At 57.1% G+C, this 16,365-nt stretch overlaps 1 protein-coding gene across 6 annotated transcripts in view; it reads left to right on the top strand.

Annotated features, from left to right (window-relative positions):
* PHF24 (PHD finger protein 24) overlaps window positions 1-9,953 on the top strand; it is a 47,721-nt gene extending 37,768 nt beyond the window's left edge. For 3 of the 6 annotated variants that reach the window (XM_073343335.2, XM_073343333.2, XM_073343334.2), the window contains one exon: window positions 480-2,583. In XM_073343335.2, the coding sequence (XP_073199436.1) occupies window positions 480-630 (151 nt within the window). In that variant the 3' untranslated portion in view covers window positions 631-2,583. Of the gene's footprint in view, window positions 1-479; window positions 2,584-2,687; window positions 3,275-4,335 lie in introns of those variants that run through there. The other 3 variants (XR_013635757.1, XM_073343336.2, XM_073343338.2) reach the window with 3 other exon arrangements.
* The last annotated feature ends 6,412 nt before the right edge of the window (window positions 9,954-16,365 follow it).

Genomic DNA, 16,365 nt, shown 5'->3' with positions numbered 1-16,365 from the left:
ATGGCCTTCTTCGACAGTGGTTTGAGCATTAGCCTGCTAAACCTAGGGTTGTGAGTTCAATCCTTGAGGGGGCCATTTAGGGATCTGGGGCAAAAATTGGGGATTGGTCCTGCTTTGAGCAGGGGGTTGGACTAGATGACCTCCTGAGGTCCCTTCCAACCCTGATATTCTATGATTCTATGACAGCTAGAGCAGGGCTGCACCCGTCAGCCCGGAGCGTCATGCTGATGGTCTCCCATCACAGCCAGCAGCAAACAGATGTATTGCTACCCCCCAGAGGTGGCTGCATTTCTGTAGTGGGGGGTGGTGGTGAGGGGAGTGATCCCTTTATATTCAGTCTGGAAAGCAGCTGGAGCGTCTCCAGGGTAATGAAAAGCACTATAGATATATGAGGCAGACAGTGTAATTATCTCCCCCACCCCCACCCCCCCAGTCCATGCGTCTGGAGAAAATGTTCTGTCTCCTATTAAAATCACTAGGTGGTTGAGGAAATTCACCCAGATGGGAAATCACCTCGGTAAGCTGGAGCTCCATGTATTTCATGGCGTTCAGTCCACGCAGAAAGGGCCAGCTTCATCGCTGAAGTTAACGGCGTCCCATCAGTGCAAAGCTGCAGGGACAGAGGGCTGAGCGGGGCTCTCTGTCTGCCAGACGCCTCGGCTTCTCCGCCCCGGGAAGGATCGTGTGATGGCGTCCCTTTCCCAGGCGGGCGGGAGCACTCTGGTTAAAGCACCCAGGCGTGGGTGTGTTTGGGAGCCCGGCTCGTTAGCAGAATCCTCCCAGGGGACAGATATCTGCTGGCAAGTGAATACATTTTGAAATGGAATAGTCCGCAAATCCTCTCTTCCTTTTCGTTCTCCTGCCCAGGAAAGAGGGAGCCGGGGCTAGTGGTTAGAGCAGGGGACTGAGCGTCAGGATTCCTGGTTTCTAGTCCTCTGTCACCGACGCACTGTGTGACCCAAGGCCCTTCCCCTCCCTGTGCCTCAGTTTCCCACCTGTACAAATGGTGCTGCCCTGTCTCCTGGGGGTGTGGGACGGCTCATTCACGTTTGTGAGGTGCTAAGTATTGTTAACTTAAGATCAGGATCCTCCATTTCCACAGTCACAGCACAGGCACAGACCCCTAAAGCCGCTCCGTGGCTGCTGCCGGACAAACCCCGGACTTCGGGGTCGGGCCCTGAAAGGTCGGAGCATGACGCAGCAGGTGGGCGGGCAGAAGACGCTGGAGCTGTGCCAAGCGCTGCAGAAACCAGCTGCTGGGCTGGAAAACGTGCTACTCTGTGCCCCTGCCACCTGTCGGCCCCCCTCATTGCCGACTCCACCGCCCTGGCTGCTACGCAGGCCAGGAATCACGCTACCCTCCGAGCTCCTGTGTGCAGCTGCTTAGGGCGGGAGTGCCCCAACCCCCAGGGCCAGGAGCCTGCCAGCTGCACCGCGACTCCACTCGGAGACAAACACTGAGAAGCACTGAAGGCCCTGCAGGCACGAGGCTGGCGTTCCCATAATCACTCAGACATGTGCTAAGGGAAGGGTGTTTTACTGGGCAGGCAGGGAAGGGGAAGGTTGCCGATACCCTAGGTACCGAGGTTTGAACAGGTACGGTGCAAGGTGAGCAATAGCAGTTCTTGGTTGGGTCTGGGGGGCAGCCCACTCGAGGGTCATGGGTGGCTCTTCCATGCCTGGGCTGCCCTCTCCAGTCCAGGCTCTCGTCCAGCAAATAGGCGCGTGCAGGCTCCCAGGCCAGGATCACTTAGCAGTGTATCTAATCAGGATCCCTCTGCCCTGGCTCCCTGCCAGCTGCCACACAGACCTGCACCCAGCTGTGATGTCCGGCCGTCACAGCCTTCCATCCAGGACTCTCCATCCAATTCCTGGGGGGTCCTCTCTGCAGCTCCTGGCTTGCCAGGCGGCTGCTGCTTCCCCTAGGTGCCCAGTCAGATCCTGGTTCAGGGTCTTTCATAGGGTTTCTGTGTCCCCTTACCTGGCCAGAAGGAAGGGGATGTGCAATGGGGAGGGGCTGATGGGAAATGTAGACCCCTGCTTAGCAGGTCCATCATGCCAGGCTCTGGTGAGGGGACCCTGTCTCCCCAGTGGTCCCTACAAAGGCAGAGCCCCTCATGCCCCGATGGAGCACGGCATGCTGGGCTCTGTAGGGCCCATGGGCTTGCTGCTCCGTGGCCAGGCTGGGCTGGCCAGGAGCTGCCGCGTAGCACAGATGGGCTGGGCTGGGCTGGGGGACTAACTTGAAGGGGAAAGGAGTCCAGGAGAGCTGGCTGTATTTCAAGGAATCCCTGTTGAGGTTACAGGGACAAACCATCCCAATGAGTCAAAAGAATAGTAAATATGGCAGGCGACCAGCTTAGCTTAATGGTGAAATCCTAGCGGATCTTAAACATAAAAAAGAAGCTTACGAGAAGTGGAAGGTTGCACATATGACCAGGGAAGAGTATAAAAATATTGCTCGGGCATGTAGGAATGATATCAGGAGGGCCAAATCGCACCTGGAGCTGCAGCTAGCAAGAGATGTTAAGAGTAACAAGAAGGGTTTCTTCAGGTATGTTGGCAACAAGAAGAAAGCCAAGGAAAGTGTGGGCCCCTTACTGAATGAGGGAGGCAACCTAGTGACAGAGGATGTGGAAAAAGCTAATGTACTCAATGCTTTTTTTGCCTCTGTTTTCACTAACAAGGTCAGCTCCCAGACTGCTGCGCTGGGCATCACAAAATGGGAAAGAGATGGCCAGCCCTCTGTGGAGATAGAGGCGGTTAGGGACTATTTAGAAAAGCTGGACATGCACAAGTCCATGGGGCTGGATGCCCTGCATCCGAGAGTGCTGAAGGAATTGGCGGCTGTGATTGCAGAGCCATTGGCCATTATCTTTGAAAACTCGTGGCGAACCGGGGAAGTCCCGGATGACTGGAAAAAGGCTAATGTAGTGCCAATCTTTAAAAAAGGGAAGAAGGAGGATCCTGGGAACTACAGGCCAGTCAGCCTCACCTCACTCCCTGGAAAAATCATGGAGCAGGTCCTCAAAGAATCAATCCTGAAGCACTTGCATGAGAGGAAAGTGATCAGGAACAGCCAGCATGGATTCACCAAGGGAAGGTCATGCCTGACTAATCTAATCGCCTTCTATGATGAGATTACTGGTTCTGTGGATGAAGGGAAAGCAGTGGATGTATTGTTTCTTGACTTTAGCAAAGCTTTTGACATGGTCTCCCACAGTATTCTTGTCAGCAAGTTAAGGAAGTATGGGCTGGATGAATGCACTATAAGGTGGGTAGAAAGCTGGCTAGATTGTCGGGCTCAACGGGTAGTGATCAATGGCTCCATGTCTAGTTGGCAGCCGGTATCAAGTGGAGTGCCCCAAGGGTCGGTCCTGGGGCCGGTTTTGTTCAATATCTTCATAAATGATCTGGAGGATGGTATGGATTGCACTCTCAGCAAATTTGCGGATGATACTAAACTGGGAGGAGTGGTAGATACGCTGGAGGGGAGGGATAGGATACAGAAGGACCTAGACCAATTGGAGGATTGGGCCAAAAGAAATCTGATGAGGTTCAAGAACCCAATGCACAGCTACAGACTAGGGACCGAATGGCTAGGCAGCAGTTCTGCGGAAAAGGACCTAGGGGTGACAGTGGACGAGAAGCTGGATATGAGTCAGCAGTGTGCCCTTGTTGCCAAGAAGGCCAATGGCATTTTGGGATGTATAAGTAGGGGCATAGCGAGCAGATCGAGGGACGTGATCGTTCCCCTCTATTCGACATTGGTGAGGCCTCATCTGGAGTACTGTGTCCAGTTTTGGGCCCCACACTTCAAGAAGGATGTGGATAAATTGGAGAGAGTCCAGCGAAGGGCAACAAAAATGATTAGGGGTCTGGAACACATGACTTATGAGGAGAGGCTGAGGGAGCTGGGATTGTTTAGCCTGCAGAAGAGAAGAATGAGGGGGGATTTGATAGCTGCTTTCAACTACCTGAAAGGGGGTTCCAAAGAGGATGGCTCTAGACTGTTCTCAGTGGTGGAAGAGGACAGGACAAGGAGTAATGGTCTCAAGTTGCAGTGGGGGAGGTTTAGATTGGATATTAGGAAAAACTTTTTCACTAAGAGGGTGGTGAAACACTGGAATGTGTTACCTAGGGAGGTGGTAGAATCTCCTTCCTTAGAGGTTTTTAAGGTCAGGCTTGACAAAGCCCTGGCTGGGATGATTTAGTTGGGGATTGGCCCTGCTTTGAGCAGGGGGTTGGACTAGATGACCTTCTGGGGTCCCTTCCAACCCTGATATTCTATGATTCTATGTGGCCCCCACACTAAGCCCCCTCCACTCTCCCCAGCAGGCTTGTCGACTGGCCGACCTTCCTGAAAGAGAGCGTCATCTACATCCTCGCCGCCCGCCCCAACAGTGCCGCCATCCACCTGAAGCCGCTGGCATAGCCGCTGCCCGGGACAGGGGCCGGGCGAGGGCTCCCAACCTGGACAATGCATGAGCGGGCGGGAGGCCGGATGCACGGAGCCCAGTCCTAGCCATTGTGTTCTGTATTCGCCGAGCTTGCAGCCGAAGGAGCTGACAGTCTGCTTCACCCGCCAGAAGGGCGCTCCAGCCTGCTGCCCCATCTCCCATGGGCCTCAGGTAGCCACACCCGGCTCCCCTCCCTCACCACGGCCCAGCAGACTTCGGATGGGTGGAGCGAGGCCCCAAACCCCGCACCACGCCCAGCCACACCCCCAGCTCAGTAGAGTTCTGGTTTCTGATTGGCTGAGAGGGAGCTGCCCCCCCCACACCCCCACGAAATTCGGCAGACTTCTGATTAGTGGAGAGAGGACTGAACACAAACAGTCCAGCACCATTCTGGCTTCTGATTGGCAGAGAAAGCCCATGCAAGCCCCCACTTACGCGGCTGGACGGTTCCCAGAGTCAAGGTAGCCCTGTGCCGTCGCGGCAGGTTGGCGGACCCCGGTGGCTGTGGACTAACGAGGCCCCTGCTGGCCCGGCAATGGCACGGGCGTGCCCGGTGGAGAGCAGAGGGAGGCGTGTTGGCTGAGCCGGGGCAGCAAGGCCTGCGGGGCTGCCCTGCCGCTGGCAAGCTGGGCCGGGCACCGTCCCAGCTTCTCCCCTGCTCTCTGGGACCCACCCCCAGACACACGCCATCCGCTTTCACCAAAGGCTCTCAGGGCTGGTCCCCAGCGGCCAGGGCAGTGTTACCCTCTCCGCTCTGCACGGTGGCTCTCGACACCCATATTCCAGCCTCCCTGTGTGAGCAGATCTCCGGCTGGGAGAGCAGCCTGCCGGGGAGCTGGGCATGGAGCAAGAGCTGAACGCCATGAGACCCCAGCTAGGACATGGCATACTGGGCCTGGGTCACCCCTCACCACCACCACCAGATCAGCAGTGTGACCGCCGCCACGGAGCTGCTCCTGGTTCACACCCGTCTCCTGGAGAAGAGTCAGACCCTGGTCTCTGTCTGAGCGACAGTCCTGCCCTGGCCGAGAGGGCTGGGTGGGGGGCAGGGTGGATTCGGGGCAGAGCGGCTCCGTGTCCCCAGGAGCGGGCATGTGGGGAACTGCTTTCCTCAGGCTGGGAAATACCCGGCCCACCGCTGCGGCTGCATAAACGAGCCACAGAGAACTCCCTTTGAGCAGCTCCACCTCCCGGGTCAGGCGCCAGGCGCTGCTCTGCCAGCCAGGAGGCCCATCAGGACAATCCTGAGAGCTGGGCGGTGTGTCGGCTGCTTGTCACGGGGCCGGCTTCCCCTCTCGCTCCCATCAGTGTCAGCTCCAGTGAAGTGAGTCGGGTTCACTGCGGTGGGGGGGAGGAGGATCAGGCCCCCTGTGTTTATGGAACGAGGACGTGGCCGGAGTTGTCGAAGCGTTGCCGCGAACGTAACCTGGGCCTCGCCCCGGGATGTCTTTCTAGAAGACGCTTGCTAGCTCACTCACCAGTACTGGGCTGGATGCAGGCGTCATGGGGCGGGGTTAGGCAGGAGGGCAGGCTGGAGGGTCACAGTGGTCCCTTCTGGCCTTGCCATGCATGAAGAAGGGAGACGAGTTTCTTGTATTTCTTAGTCCTCTCAAAGTTGTCAGGCGCCAGCTACCTGCCTTGACTACACAGCATCGCATGTCTGCGAATTCCGAGCCCTCCGCCAGACTTTATGGAATCCGTAGCCACCCGTGACTTCACAGCCATAAGCCAGGATAGAAGTCATGCCCTCCTGCTCGAAAAGCACCGGCCAGTGCCCGGAGTCAAAGAAGAATCTTCTTTTACTGTTAGCCGTACAGGAGCTGTGACACACAGCTGAGCAGTTCCAGTTCCACCTACCGGGGGCAATGGTGACACACGTGCACTAGCTTTGCACATCTTTCACAGGCACAGTGCTAGCAGCCCCCATTGGCACTCGGGACCCGATAGCTGTTCATAACAGTGCCTCCTGTTCCCTACAAAGGGAAGCCAGTATTGCACCATGATGCAAGATCAGCAAACTCGTCTGAGACGCTATCAGGAGGGACCAGATTTCCACCCCACCCAGCTTACCCACCACAGAACACGGCCGCAGGGACCAGCTACCTTCCCCTTGAACGCAAAGGCGCAGCCTGCCCAGAATGCAGTGCCTTGACCCAACCCAAGCAGAGGGTGCTTGGTTGGAGACAGAGCATTGCATGCTGGCATCTGTAGTCTCCGCGCCTACATATTCATTAGGAAGGTGGCCATGGACTCCACCAGCTACTTGACCCACAGATCCCCCACCCCCGAAGCCTATAAAAGGGCCTGGATCAGCTTATGGCAGTGCATCAGGGGAGCTAGGAACCAGCCTGCATTCACGATGTCTAGAGCCGGTACAGAAGCTTCCAGAGTAACAGCCGTGTTAGTCTGTATTCGCAAAAAGAAAAGGAGGACTTGTGGCACCTTAGAGACTAACCAATTTATTCGAGCAGAAGCTGAGAGCCTGAGAGAGGAGATCCATGGTGAGCAACAAGAGGTCACTGGATCCCTTAGCCTCCGGCAAGGGCAGGGATCAGAATCAGCAGGCTTGGGCCTCTCCAGGAGCAGTTCTGGGCAGAACTGAGGTTTGCTCTTGTGCTGTTTCTTCGGGCAGGGAAAGCAGAAGGTGTGAGGCTCCCACAGCAAGAGCTCTCCTGTGTAGACAGAGGCTCCGTGAGCTGCGCCGAGAACAGCAGAGAGGGCCTCCCTCCTCGGCGGGCTCTGCCTCTCATTAATAAGCACTTGGCCATCCCCAGAGCCAGCTGCATATGAGCTGAGCGGCTGCAGCAAATGCTGGCTCAGCTAAGGGGAGAGGGAAATCGGTCACAGTTCAACCTAGCGGAGATAAAATGGCTACATCAGGCATGGCCTGCTTCCTGGCCAGGCCCAGCCACCGCCGGAAATAAAGTCCTTCCTGACAGCTCTGCCTGGAGCACCACAGGACTCAGGAGGGAATTTCCACCCATGGGGCATTGTCACGTGTCGGGGGGTCACTTCGGAAGCACCTGATTGCCGCCCTTGCCACAGGCAGGATCCAAGACTTGCCGGAGGCAGGATCCAACTGTCTGATCCAGTGTGGCAAATGCTTTCGCTTTCGCTTTGCTAGATCGTCCAGTGGGCCTGGCTTGGGAAGGCTGAAAGGAGAGGACACAGCGCCAGAGATTGCTGGAGGAATCAATCCCATTGTGACGGGAGGGCCTAGGTGCAACCCCACCCCAGCGACAATGAGTCCATGGTCAGTGGGGTCGCTCTGGCACAATGAGTCATGTCTGGCCAGTGGGGTTGCTCTGTCTCCTGGGAAGCAGCTCATGGATGACCGCTCACTCCAGATCTTGCAGCTCTCCGTTCTTGGGGGTTCACTGGCCAATTAGCTTTGTTTCAAGTATATTCGGAGCACAACAGCTGTTGGCTTCTCAGGGACCTGCCCAGACCATCGTCCTGTTTTTAGAAGGAAGCCTGCCCTGCTGCCTGCAACGCCCTCTCCTGCTCCATCCCCGTCCATACACTATAGACTATAACCTTCCTCGTTACAGGCTTGCCCGAGTCACCGTCTCAGCAGCCCTGCCCCGCGTCCACTGGGACGGTGAATGTAACCTGGGGCCACACAGGGTGTGCGTGGGGTGGGCCCGGCGTGGGGAGAGGCTGAAGGGTTGCTGCTGCTGAACGTAAAAGATTCAAGTGCACAGGAGTGACCCAAACAGGAGCCCAACCATGCTGTCTATCTAGGGGATTCCTCTGGCGCCTCTCGTCCTGGTGCGTGGGCACAGACGGCGTGGAGCAACACGCCCAGACTTTGTCACCACACGACTGTTGGCACCTTGCAAACAGCTGGCGAGCTGCACCAACCATGCCTAACCCGGAGCAGATTGTGCCCACCCGTACGGCCCCAGAGGAGGTGCAGGTGAGGAGACGACAGGCCCCAGCCCGCAGTGCCCCCCAGATCAAGGTGGAGCACAACATCCTGGGACCCACAGTCTCCACGCGCCACAGCCCTGCGTCGGAAAGGAGTGGAGCCGCGGGCTGCATTGCAACGCACCCTCGGTCACGTTCGGCCCGTGGGCGTCCCAGGCACGGACCGCGATGCTGAGCCAAGGCTGCTCCCCTACCGGTCCTGCTTGTGAAAGCCGTCCCTCCGTGGGGCAGCCCATTTAACGGTGGCAGAGAGTTAGGGCCATGGAACTGCCCCAACAGACACCACCCAGGACACGGCCTGGCGAGAAGCCACGAGAGGCAGCTGCATGTCCGAGCCGGCCCTGCTCTCACACACGCGTCAGCCCCCAGCGGTGCCTTTCCTCCCCGGGGCAGTCGGGAGCAGCGCTCGCAGTGGGTCCGAGGCTCTCAGGCAGCTCTCGCAGCCGGTGTGCCAGGGACGAGCTGCACGTCCGAGCCGGCCCTGCTCTCACACACGCGTCAGCCCCCAGCGGTGCCTTTCCTCCCCGGGGCAGTCGGGAGCAGCGCTCGCAGTGGGTCCGAGGCTCTCAGGCAGCTCTCGCAGCCGGTGTGCCAGGGACAAGCGCTCCTCGTACTCGCACTCCAGGGCTGGCACATCGCCGAGCGCACGTCAGGATTGAAATGAGGGCAGCAGGAGAGCGCATTTACGAGGCAGGGATAATATACGGGGGGTTCCCTCCAAGAGGCCCACTGCTGAGTTAATGGGCCAGAGGAGACACGGGCAAAGGAAAGCTCAGGGACCCGGGGGCAGGTAGTTTCCTGGATCTTTCTGCTTGAGCCCAGGAGATAACCAAATGGGGAGCTATCCCCATGCACCCAGGGGATTTAGACATGTTCTCTGTTGATATGAGGGCAGTCCTGCATCTGTACCCTCTGCGCCGCTCTGACACCCTCAGCCTGCTTCTCTCTGGCTGGTGACCCAGGGTGATGCTCCAGCCCTGGGCACTGAAGGCTGCCCTTTGTTTGCGGGAAATGGAGCTGCGTGCAGCCTCCACCTTTAACAGAGGCCCGACCTGCGGAGACTACGCGCCCCAACATGCCTTGCAGCCTGTGCACGGCTGGGAAGTGTCGTCTCCGGGGGCCTGTGGTGGTGAGCCCCACGGGCTGGCTGGGGACACAGGTCTCGCTTGGCTCGCTGGGTAAGAAGTGCATGGGTTACACCCAGCCAGCCAGGCCGCGTGGAGGCCAGGGTCAGGGGGGGCAGAGCCAGTCAGTTACCCAAATTCCCACACCCCATGTGGCAGCTGGGGGGCACTGGACAGGTAAAGGGGCCCGTTCCCCTGCGCCTTGTTTGGAGCCCAACTCTTCTGCCTGGGCTGCATTTTACCCCCGCTTTGCGCAGGTGCCAATGGCTGCAGCGGGAGCGGGGAGCATGGGGGAGTCAGCCCCCCAGGTTTGCTGAGACAGCCCCATGGCCTGCTGTCAGTGGGACCGGGGCAACGGCTGGTCATTGGGAGGTGCCGCGAGGCGTGAGAAGGGCTGTGCAGCGAGATGTGTTCATTAAACAGCTGTGTCCAACCTCGATAGATCTGTTGGTCTTTGGATTTCGGTATCGCTCGGTCACCAGCAGCTCTGGGGAGTTCCTAAGGGCGGTAACCCCGAGGGGCTGCTGCAATGACGCAGGGGTCCAGTGACCGTGGCTGGTGCACCCTGGGCCCGCGGCGCCTGGTGAGTCCGTATCCCAGTTGCTGAGATGGGAACTTCACGCAGTGGCCCATTCTGTCCTTGGACGCTGTGGCTGCCCTCGAGTGCCAATGGCTTGTGAGGTGACTCCCGGTTCCCTCGCTCCAGAGAGGCCATGAGCAGCCCATCCTCAGTGCCTCCCCTCAGCACTAGCCAGGGCAGGCCCAGACCCCCTGGGCCGAGCTCCCTAGCCAGGGGACTTGCTGTGAACTTGAACTCAGCTCCCTCCTGGACCTTTGTTTAGCATCCTCGTCAGTGGTGTGGCCTGTGCAGCTCAGGCCTCAGCCCCTGGCGGGATACACTCCAGCAGTGGGTGCATCCAGTCTGGGCACTGGGATGGAGCCACCCAAAGCAGAGGGGGACAGGCTGCCAGGGCCCCACCAGGACTATGCCTGGTGAGACACCGTCCAGCTCCGGCACTGCCCTGGTGCCCACGGCTGCAGTAACTGAGCACCACCCCAGCATTAGCCGCCCAGTTATCCCCAGCTGGGGAACCACAGCACGGCGAGGTGACAGGACTCGCCCAGGGTCACGCGGGGAGGCTGTGGCCTTGCAGGGGCTTAGAACCCCGGTCTCCCAAGTCCTAGGCTAGTGCCCTGACCATTGGGCCATCCTTCTTGTCTGAGCCTCAGCCCGAGACACCAAGGCTCCTGCCTTGGGCTGGGCTCCTATGAAGGGGCCGCGCTGGCTGCAGCTTTCGGGGGGCGGGGAGCTGAGGAAAGTGCAGGGGGGAGATGCTCTCTCCAGCCCCAGGCTCTTGCTCCCTGGGGTGCTGGGAGCTGTGCCCAGGCAATGCTCCCCCCCGCCCCCCTCCCCAGTCACGATGACCCCTCTTGTGTCTGGCTTCCCAGATCAGTGCTCTGGGCCTGGCAGTGGGGAACAGCTGGCTTGGCAAGGCAGCGACCCTGCTGGCCTGTTAACGAGCCCCTCGGGGGCTCCCGGCTGGTTACTGTCCTGCAGATGGAGCAGTGCCTTGGAGGCGGGCGTGAGCAGCCTGGGGCTTTGGGAGCCTGTTGGGAATGCAGCGGGGAAGGGGGAGGGGATGTACTGGTCTTGGAATACAGGATTATTGTGCAGAGGAAAAAAAACAGAGGCTGCATTTCAGAGCATGGAGCTTGTGAGGTGCTGAGTCACAGCCGCTGACAGCTCTCCCCAGCCTAGCCCAGAGCCGCTCCCCGCTCCCGGCCTGCTCTGAGGCAGGGGGTCTGGGGCGTTTACACGGGGCACATGTCTCTGGATTTCCCCCAGGGTAACTGGGAGCAGAATCTGGCAGGTTGAGCTGATGCCGCCAGGCGGTTTGGGAGCCGGGCACAGGGCACGGGACATAAATGAAGAAGCAGCAGGTTCAGTGAAACAGCTGACAATGGAGCTCACCGGCCCAGCCCCCTCCCTGCACCCCACCACATCCTGCCAGGCGGAGGGGCAGCGGGAATTCCCACCCAGACGCAACTCTGGGGGAGGGGGCAGCAGGAATTTGGAAGTCAGGACACTGGGCTAGACGGGGCACTGGTCTGACCCAGTCTGGCCATTCTCCTGTTCTAACGGCTAGACGTCTACGCCCAGAATCAAGGACAAATTGTCCCTCCAAACCCCACATCTTTACATGCGATGGGTTGGAAGCTTGGTGGCTGAGCATTAGCCAGGGATTATAAAGTGATTTGTAAGCAAGGTCTGCCTGAGCTCTCCCCTGACAGCTAGTGATGAGCCAGTGGTGGGTGGAAAGGCTTCCGGATCAGACTGGATACCTATTCTGCCTACATATTCAGCAGCCAGAGCTGTGCTGCCCAAGTGATCAATTTTGGCGGGTGCTGGGTTACAAAACTGATCACCGGTCAAGGGCAGGGAGAGCTCATTCAGACCTTGCTTACAAATCATTTCATGAGTGATTTGTTCACTTCATTTCAGTTCAAATTTCCAACCAACGACTAAATTGGCAACACTGCATGTAATTGTGGGGTGCTGGGGAAATTGAGGAGGGGTGTACGGAAATCCCGGCCCCCCCCCCCCACAACCCCTAGGGCTGCACAGGGGTGGAGGAGCAGCAGTCCAATGGGGGAGCGAGCAGCAATGCCAGCTGCTTTGTGATCCAGGTCAGTTTCCTCACGTGGGTGCAGGAGGATGCAAGGGTTAGGGGCAAAGGGGCACAGTGCAGGGGTTAAGGGCTCAGGACGGAGGTGCAGGGATAGGAGTGAAGGGGATGCAGGGATTGGGGCACAGGGGTTGGGGTGAGGGAACACACACAGTGCAGGGGTCAGGGGCACAGGAGGGGGGCAGGGGTTGAGGTGAAGGGGGCATGCCCAGTGCAGGGGTTAGAGGCACAGGAGGGAAGTGCAGGAATTACGGGTGAAGGTGGCCCAGTGTAGGGATTAGGGTGCGGGGGGGGCAGAGGTTGGGAGTGATGGGGGGGTAGGGATTAGGGGTGCAGGAGGAGGAGCATGCATTGGACAAAGGGGGCACAGTGCAGGGGTTGGGGGGAAAGGAGGGCGGGGAGCCTGAGGAGCCCATGGGGGCCAGGGGCAATGGGGGGGTGCCACACCCATGGGGGTCAGGGGCACCAAAATGCAAGTTAGAGCAGCGTGTCATTTTCCCTAAGGCCAGCCGTGGTTACAGCAAAGTCCAGCTGGGTCAGTCCTGCCCCCCTCCTCCCCGCCCCCTGGAGCCTCCTCCTTGTCCCAGTCCAGAATCGTGAGTCCCGCTTCAGCCACCCACACTATACCGCACCCAAGGGCCCCTCCTCCGTACTCTGTTCTGATTGCCCGGCAAAACAGGTCACCTGGTCAGCCTCCTTGGCTCTTTGTTCTCCCGCTGGCCAAAACCGGCTGGCTTCCTGGAGAGGGGGCCGGCAGTCCCAGGTCGTTAGCTGCTAGGTACCAGATGTCCTGGCCATTGTCTTCTGGGTTTGTCATGGGCTTGGGGCCCCCGACAGCCAGGCATTAGTCACACCTGGATCGTTTCAAAGAATAAACCACCTTTTCCCACCATCTAGTTAACCATGCAGCACATAGGGGAACCTGAGGCACAAACAGTATTCATACAAAATATTAAGCCGAATTCCCACTTTGTCACAGCTTGATATTCCCCCTCCAGGCCCAGGCCAGTCCAGAGCGACAGCTTGGGGCTTTCCCAAAGTCCCAGCCCACCTGGGCTAACAAAGCCACAATGGGCTCCTCCAGCAGTGGGTGCAGCATGCAGCTGCAAAGAGCTAACAAGGTGCAGAACCGGGCAGCCCGGCATGAAAGGGAGCATTTCCGTGGCTCCAGCACTGCGTTAGCAAGGGAGGTGTTCAGACAAACCCATAAGAACATAAGACTGGCCATACTGGGTCAGACCGAAGGTCCATCCAGCCCAGGATCCTGTCTTCCGACAGTGGCCAATGCCAGGTGCCCCAGAGGGAGTGAACCTAACAGGTAATGATCTAGTGATCTCTCTCCTGTCATCCATCTCCACCCTCTGACAAACAGAGGCTAGGGACACCATTCCTTACCCATCCTGGCTCATAGCCATTAATGGGCTTAACCTCCATGAATTTATCCAGTTCTCTTTTAAACCCTGTTATAGTCCTAGCCTTCACAACCTCCTCAGGCAAGGAGTTCCACGGGTTGACTGTGCACTGGGTGAAGAAGAACTTCCTTTGATTTGTTTTAAACCTGCTGCCCATGAATTTCATTTGGTGGCCCCTAGTTCTTATATTATGGGAACAAGTAAATAACTTATGATTTTATAGACCTCTATCATATCCCCCCCCACCCCCCTTAGTCTCCTCTTTTCCAGTCTGAAAAGTCCTGGCCTCTTTAATCTTTCCTCAGATGGGACCCGTTCCAAACCCCTCATCATTTTAGTTGCCCTTCTCTGAACCATTTCTAATGCCAGTATATCTTTTTTGAGATGAGGGGACCACATCTGTACGCAGTATTCAAGATGTGGGCGTACCATGGATTTATATAAGGGCAATAAGATACTCTCCGTCTTATTCTCTATCCCTTTTTTAATGATTCCTACCATCCCGTTTGCTTTTTTGACTGCCGCTGTGCACTGCATGGACGCCTTCAAAGAACTATCCACAATGACTCATAGAATCATAGAATCATAGAATATCAGGGTTGGAAGGGACCTCAGGAGGTCATCTAGTCCAACCCCCTGCTCAAAAGCAGGACCCATACCCAATTAAATCATCCCATCCAGGGCTTTGTCAAGCCTGACCTTAAAAACTTCTAAGGAAGGAGATTCCACCACCTCCCTAGGCAACGCATTCCAGTGTTTCACCACCCTCCTAGTGAAAAAGTTTTTCCTAATATCCAACCTAGACCTCCCCCACTGCAACTTGAGACCATTACTCCTTGTCCTGTCCTCTTCCACCACTGAGAATAGTCTAGAACCATCCTCTCTGGAACCACCTCTCAGGTAGCTGAAAGCAGCTATCAAATCCCCCCTCATTCTTCTCTTCTGCAGACTAAACAATCCCAGTTCCCTCAGCCTCTCCTCATAACTCATGTGTTCCAGACCCCTAATCATTTTTGTTGCCCTTCGCTGGACTCTCTCCAATTTATCCACATCCTTCTTGTAGTGTGGGGCCCAAAACTGGACACAGTACTCCAGATGAGGCCTCACCAGTGTCGAATAGAGGGGAACGATCACATCCCTCGATCTGCTCGCTATGCCCCTACTTATACATCCCAAAATGCCATTGGCCTTCTTGGCAACAAGGGCACACTGCTGACTCATATCCAGCTTCTCGTCCACTGTCAAGACTCCAAGATCTTTCTCCTGATTAGTTGTAGCTAAATTAGTCCCCATCATATTGTATGTATAGTTGGGGTTATTTTTTCCAATGTGCATTACTTTACATTTATCCACATTACATTTCATCCATCCTGCCAAGCCGGGACACCCCCCGTGCTCTGGGCTGGGGTGGTGGATCAGGAGGGTGGCACTGCACTCCCCTCCCCTATGCGCTTTGCTGTAGTGTTCATAAGCCAGCTGCTTCCTCCTGCGCTCTCCCTTCACGAGTGTTTGTCAATGTCACATCTGCCTGTCCCCTCAGGTGGGGCTGGAGGAGTTGTGATTCACCAGCATAAAGGGGGAGGAGGTCCCACTTCTCACTGGGTCCCACATATTTATCAGCGACCTAGAAGAAAACATAAAATCCTCCCTGAAGAAGTTTGCAGTTGACCCCAGGATTGAGGGGTGGTAAGTAACCCTGACGGCAGGTCTCCGATACAGAGCGATCTGGGGGGCTTGGGAAAGGGGTGCAAGCAAGCAACATGCATTTCAATACAGCCACAGGTAAGGTCACACAGCTAGGAACAAAGAATGCAGCAGGCCACAGTTACAGGGTGGGGGACACTACCCGGGGAAGCCATGACCCTGAAAAGGATTTGGCGATGATGGTGGATAATCAGCAGAACAGGAGCTCCCAGTGTGACACTGGCCAAAAGGGCTCATGCGATCCCAGGATGCATAAACCGGGAACCTCCAGTGGGAGCAGGGAGGTGATTTTCCCTCTGTACCTGGCTCTGGTGCGGCCGCTGCTGGGATCCTGGCTCCAGGTCTGGGGCCCACAGTTCCAGAAGGACGTTGAGAAATTAGAGAGGGGTCAGAGAAGAGCCACGAGAATGATTAAAGGACTGGAAACCTGCCTTACAGTGATAGACTCACGGAGCTCAGTCTGGTTAGCTGAGCAAAGGGAAGGTTACGGGGTGACTTGAGCATAGTCTGAGGACCTACACGGGAAACAGAAATTTGATCATTTTAGTCTCGCAGAGGAAAGTCTAACATGATCCAGTGGCAGGAAGTTGAAGCGAGACACACTCAGGCTGGGGGAAATAAGGCCTACATTTAACAGTGAGGGTCATTAACCACTAGAACAATTTACCGAGGGTTCTGGTGGATTCTCCCTCACTGGCCAGTTTTAAATCAAGACTGGCTGTTTTTCTCAATTCAGGGCCGTCTCAGGCCTGTGCTCTGCGGGAGGTTGGACAAGATGATCACAAGGGTCCCTTCTGGGCTTAGTATCTCTGAGTCTGTGAGGAGCCGCTGTAAGCAGACAAGTTCTTGGGCTCACTGCAGGGAAAAGCAGGTCCGATTTCGTGGCCTGTGCTGGAGATGAGCTCAGACCCTGCTCGGTTTGTGGGGGGAGGCGCTGCGCTCCAGGGGCTCGTTTGCCCGGCAGTGCGTGTTTTCCTGCCAAGCCGACGCGTCGGCCCCTCTGGGCCAGCCAGATGCTGCTCAGCAGCCACGGCCAATCAGCCGCTGC

The sequence above is a fragment of the Lepidochelys kempii genome, chromosome 5 (genome assembly GCF_965140285.1).
Source record: "Lepidochelys kempii isolate rLepKem1 chromosome 5, rLepKem1.hap1, whole genome shotgun sequence".
Taxonomy (NCBI): domain Eukaryota; kingdom Metazoa; phylum Chordata; order Testudines; family Cheloniidae; genus Lepidochelys; species Lepidochelys kempii.
Note: the sequence above shows the minus strand (reverse complement) of the source record. Positions and strands in the feature narration are given on the sequence as shown.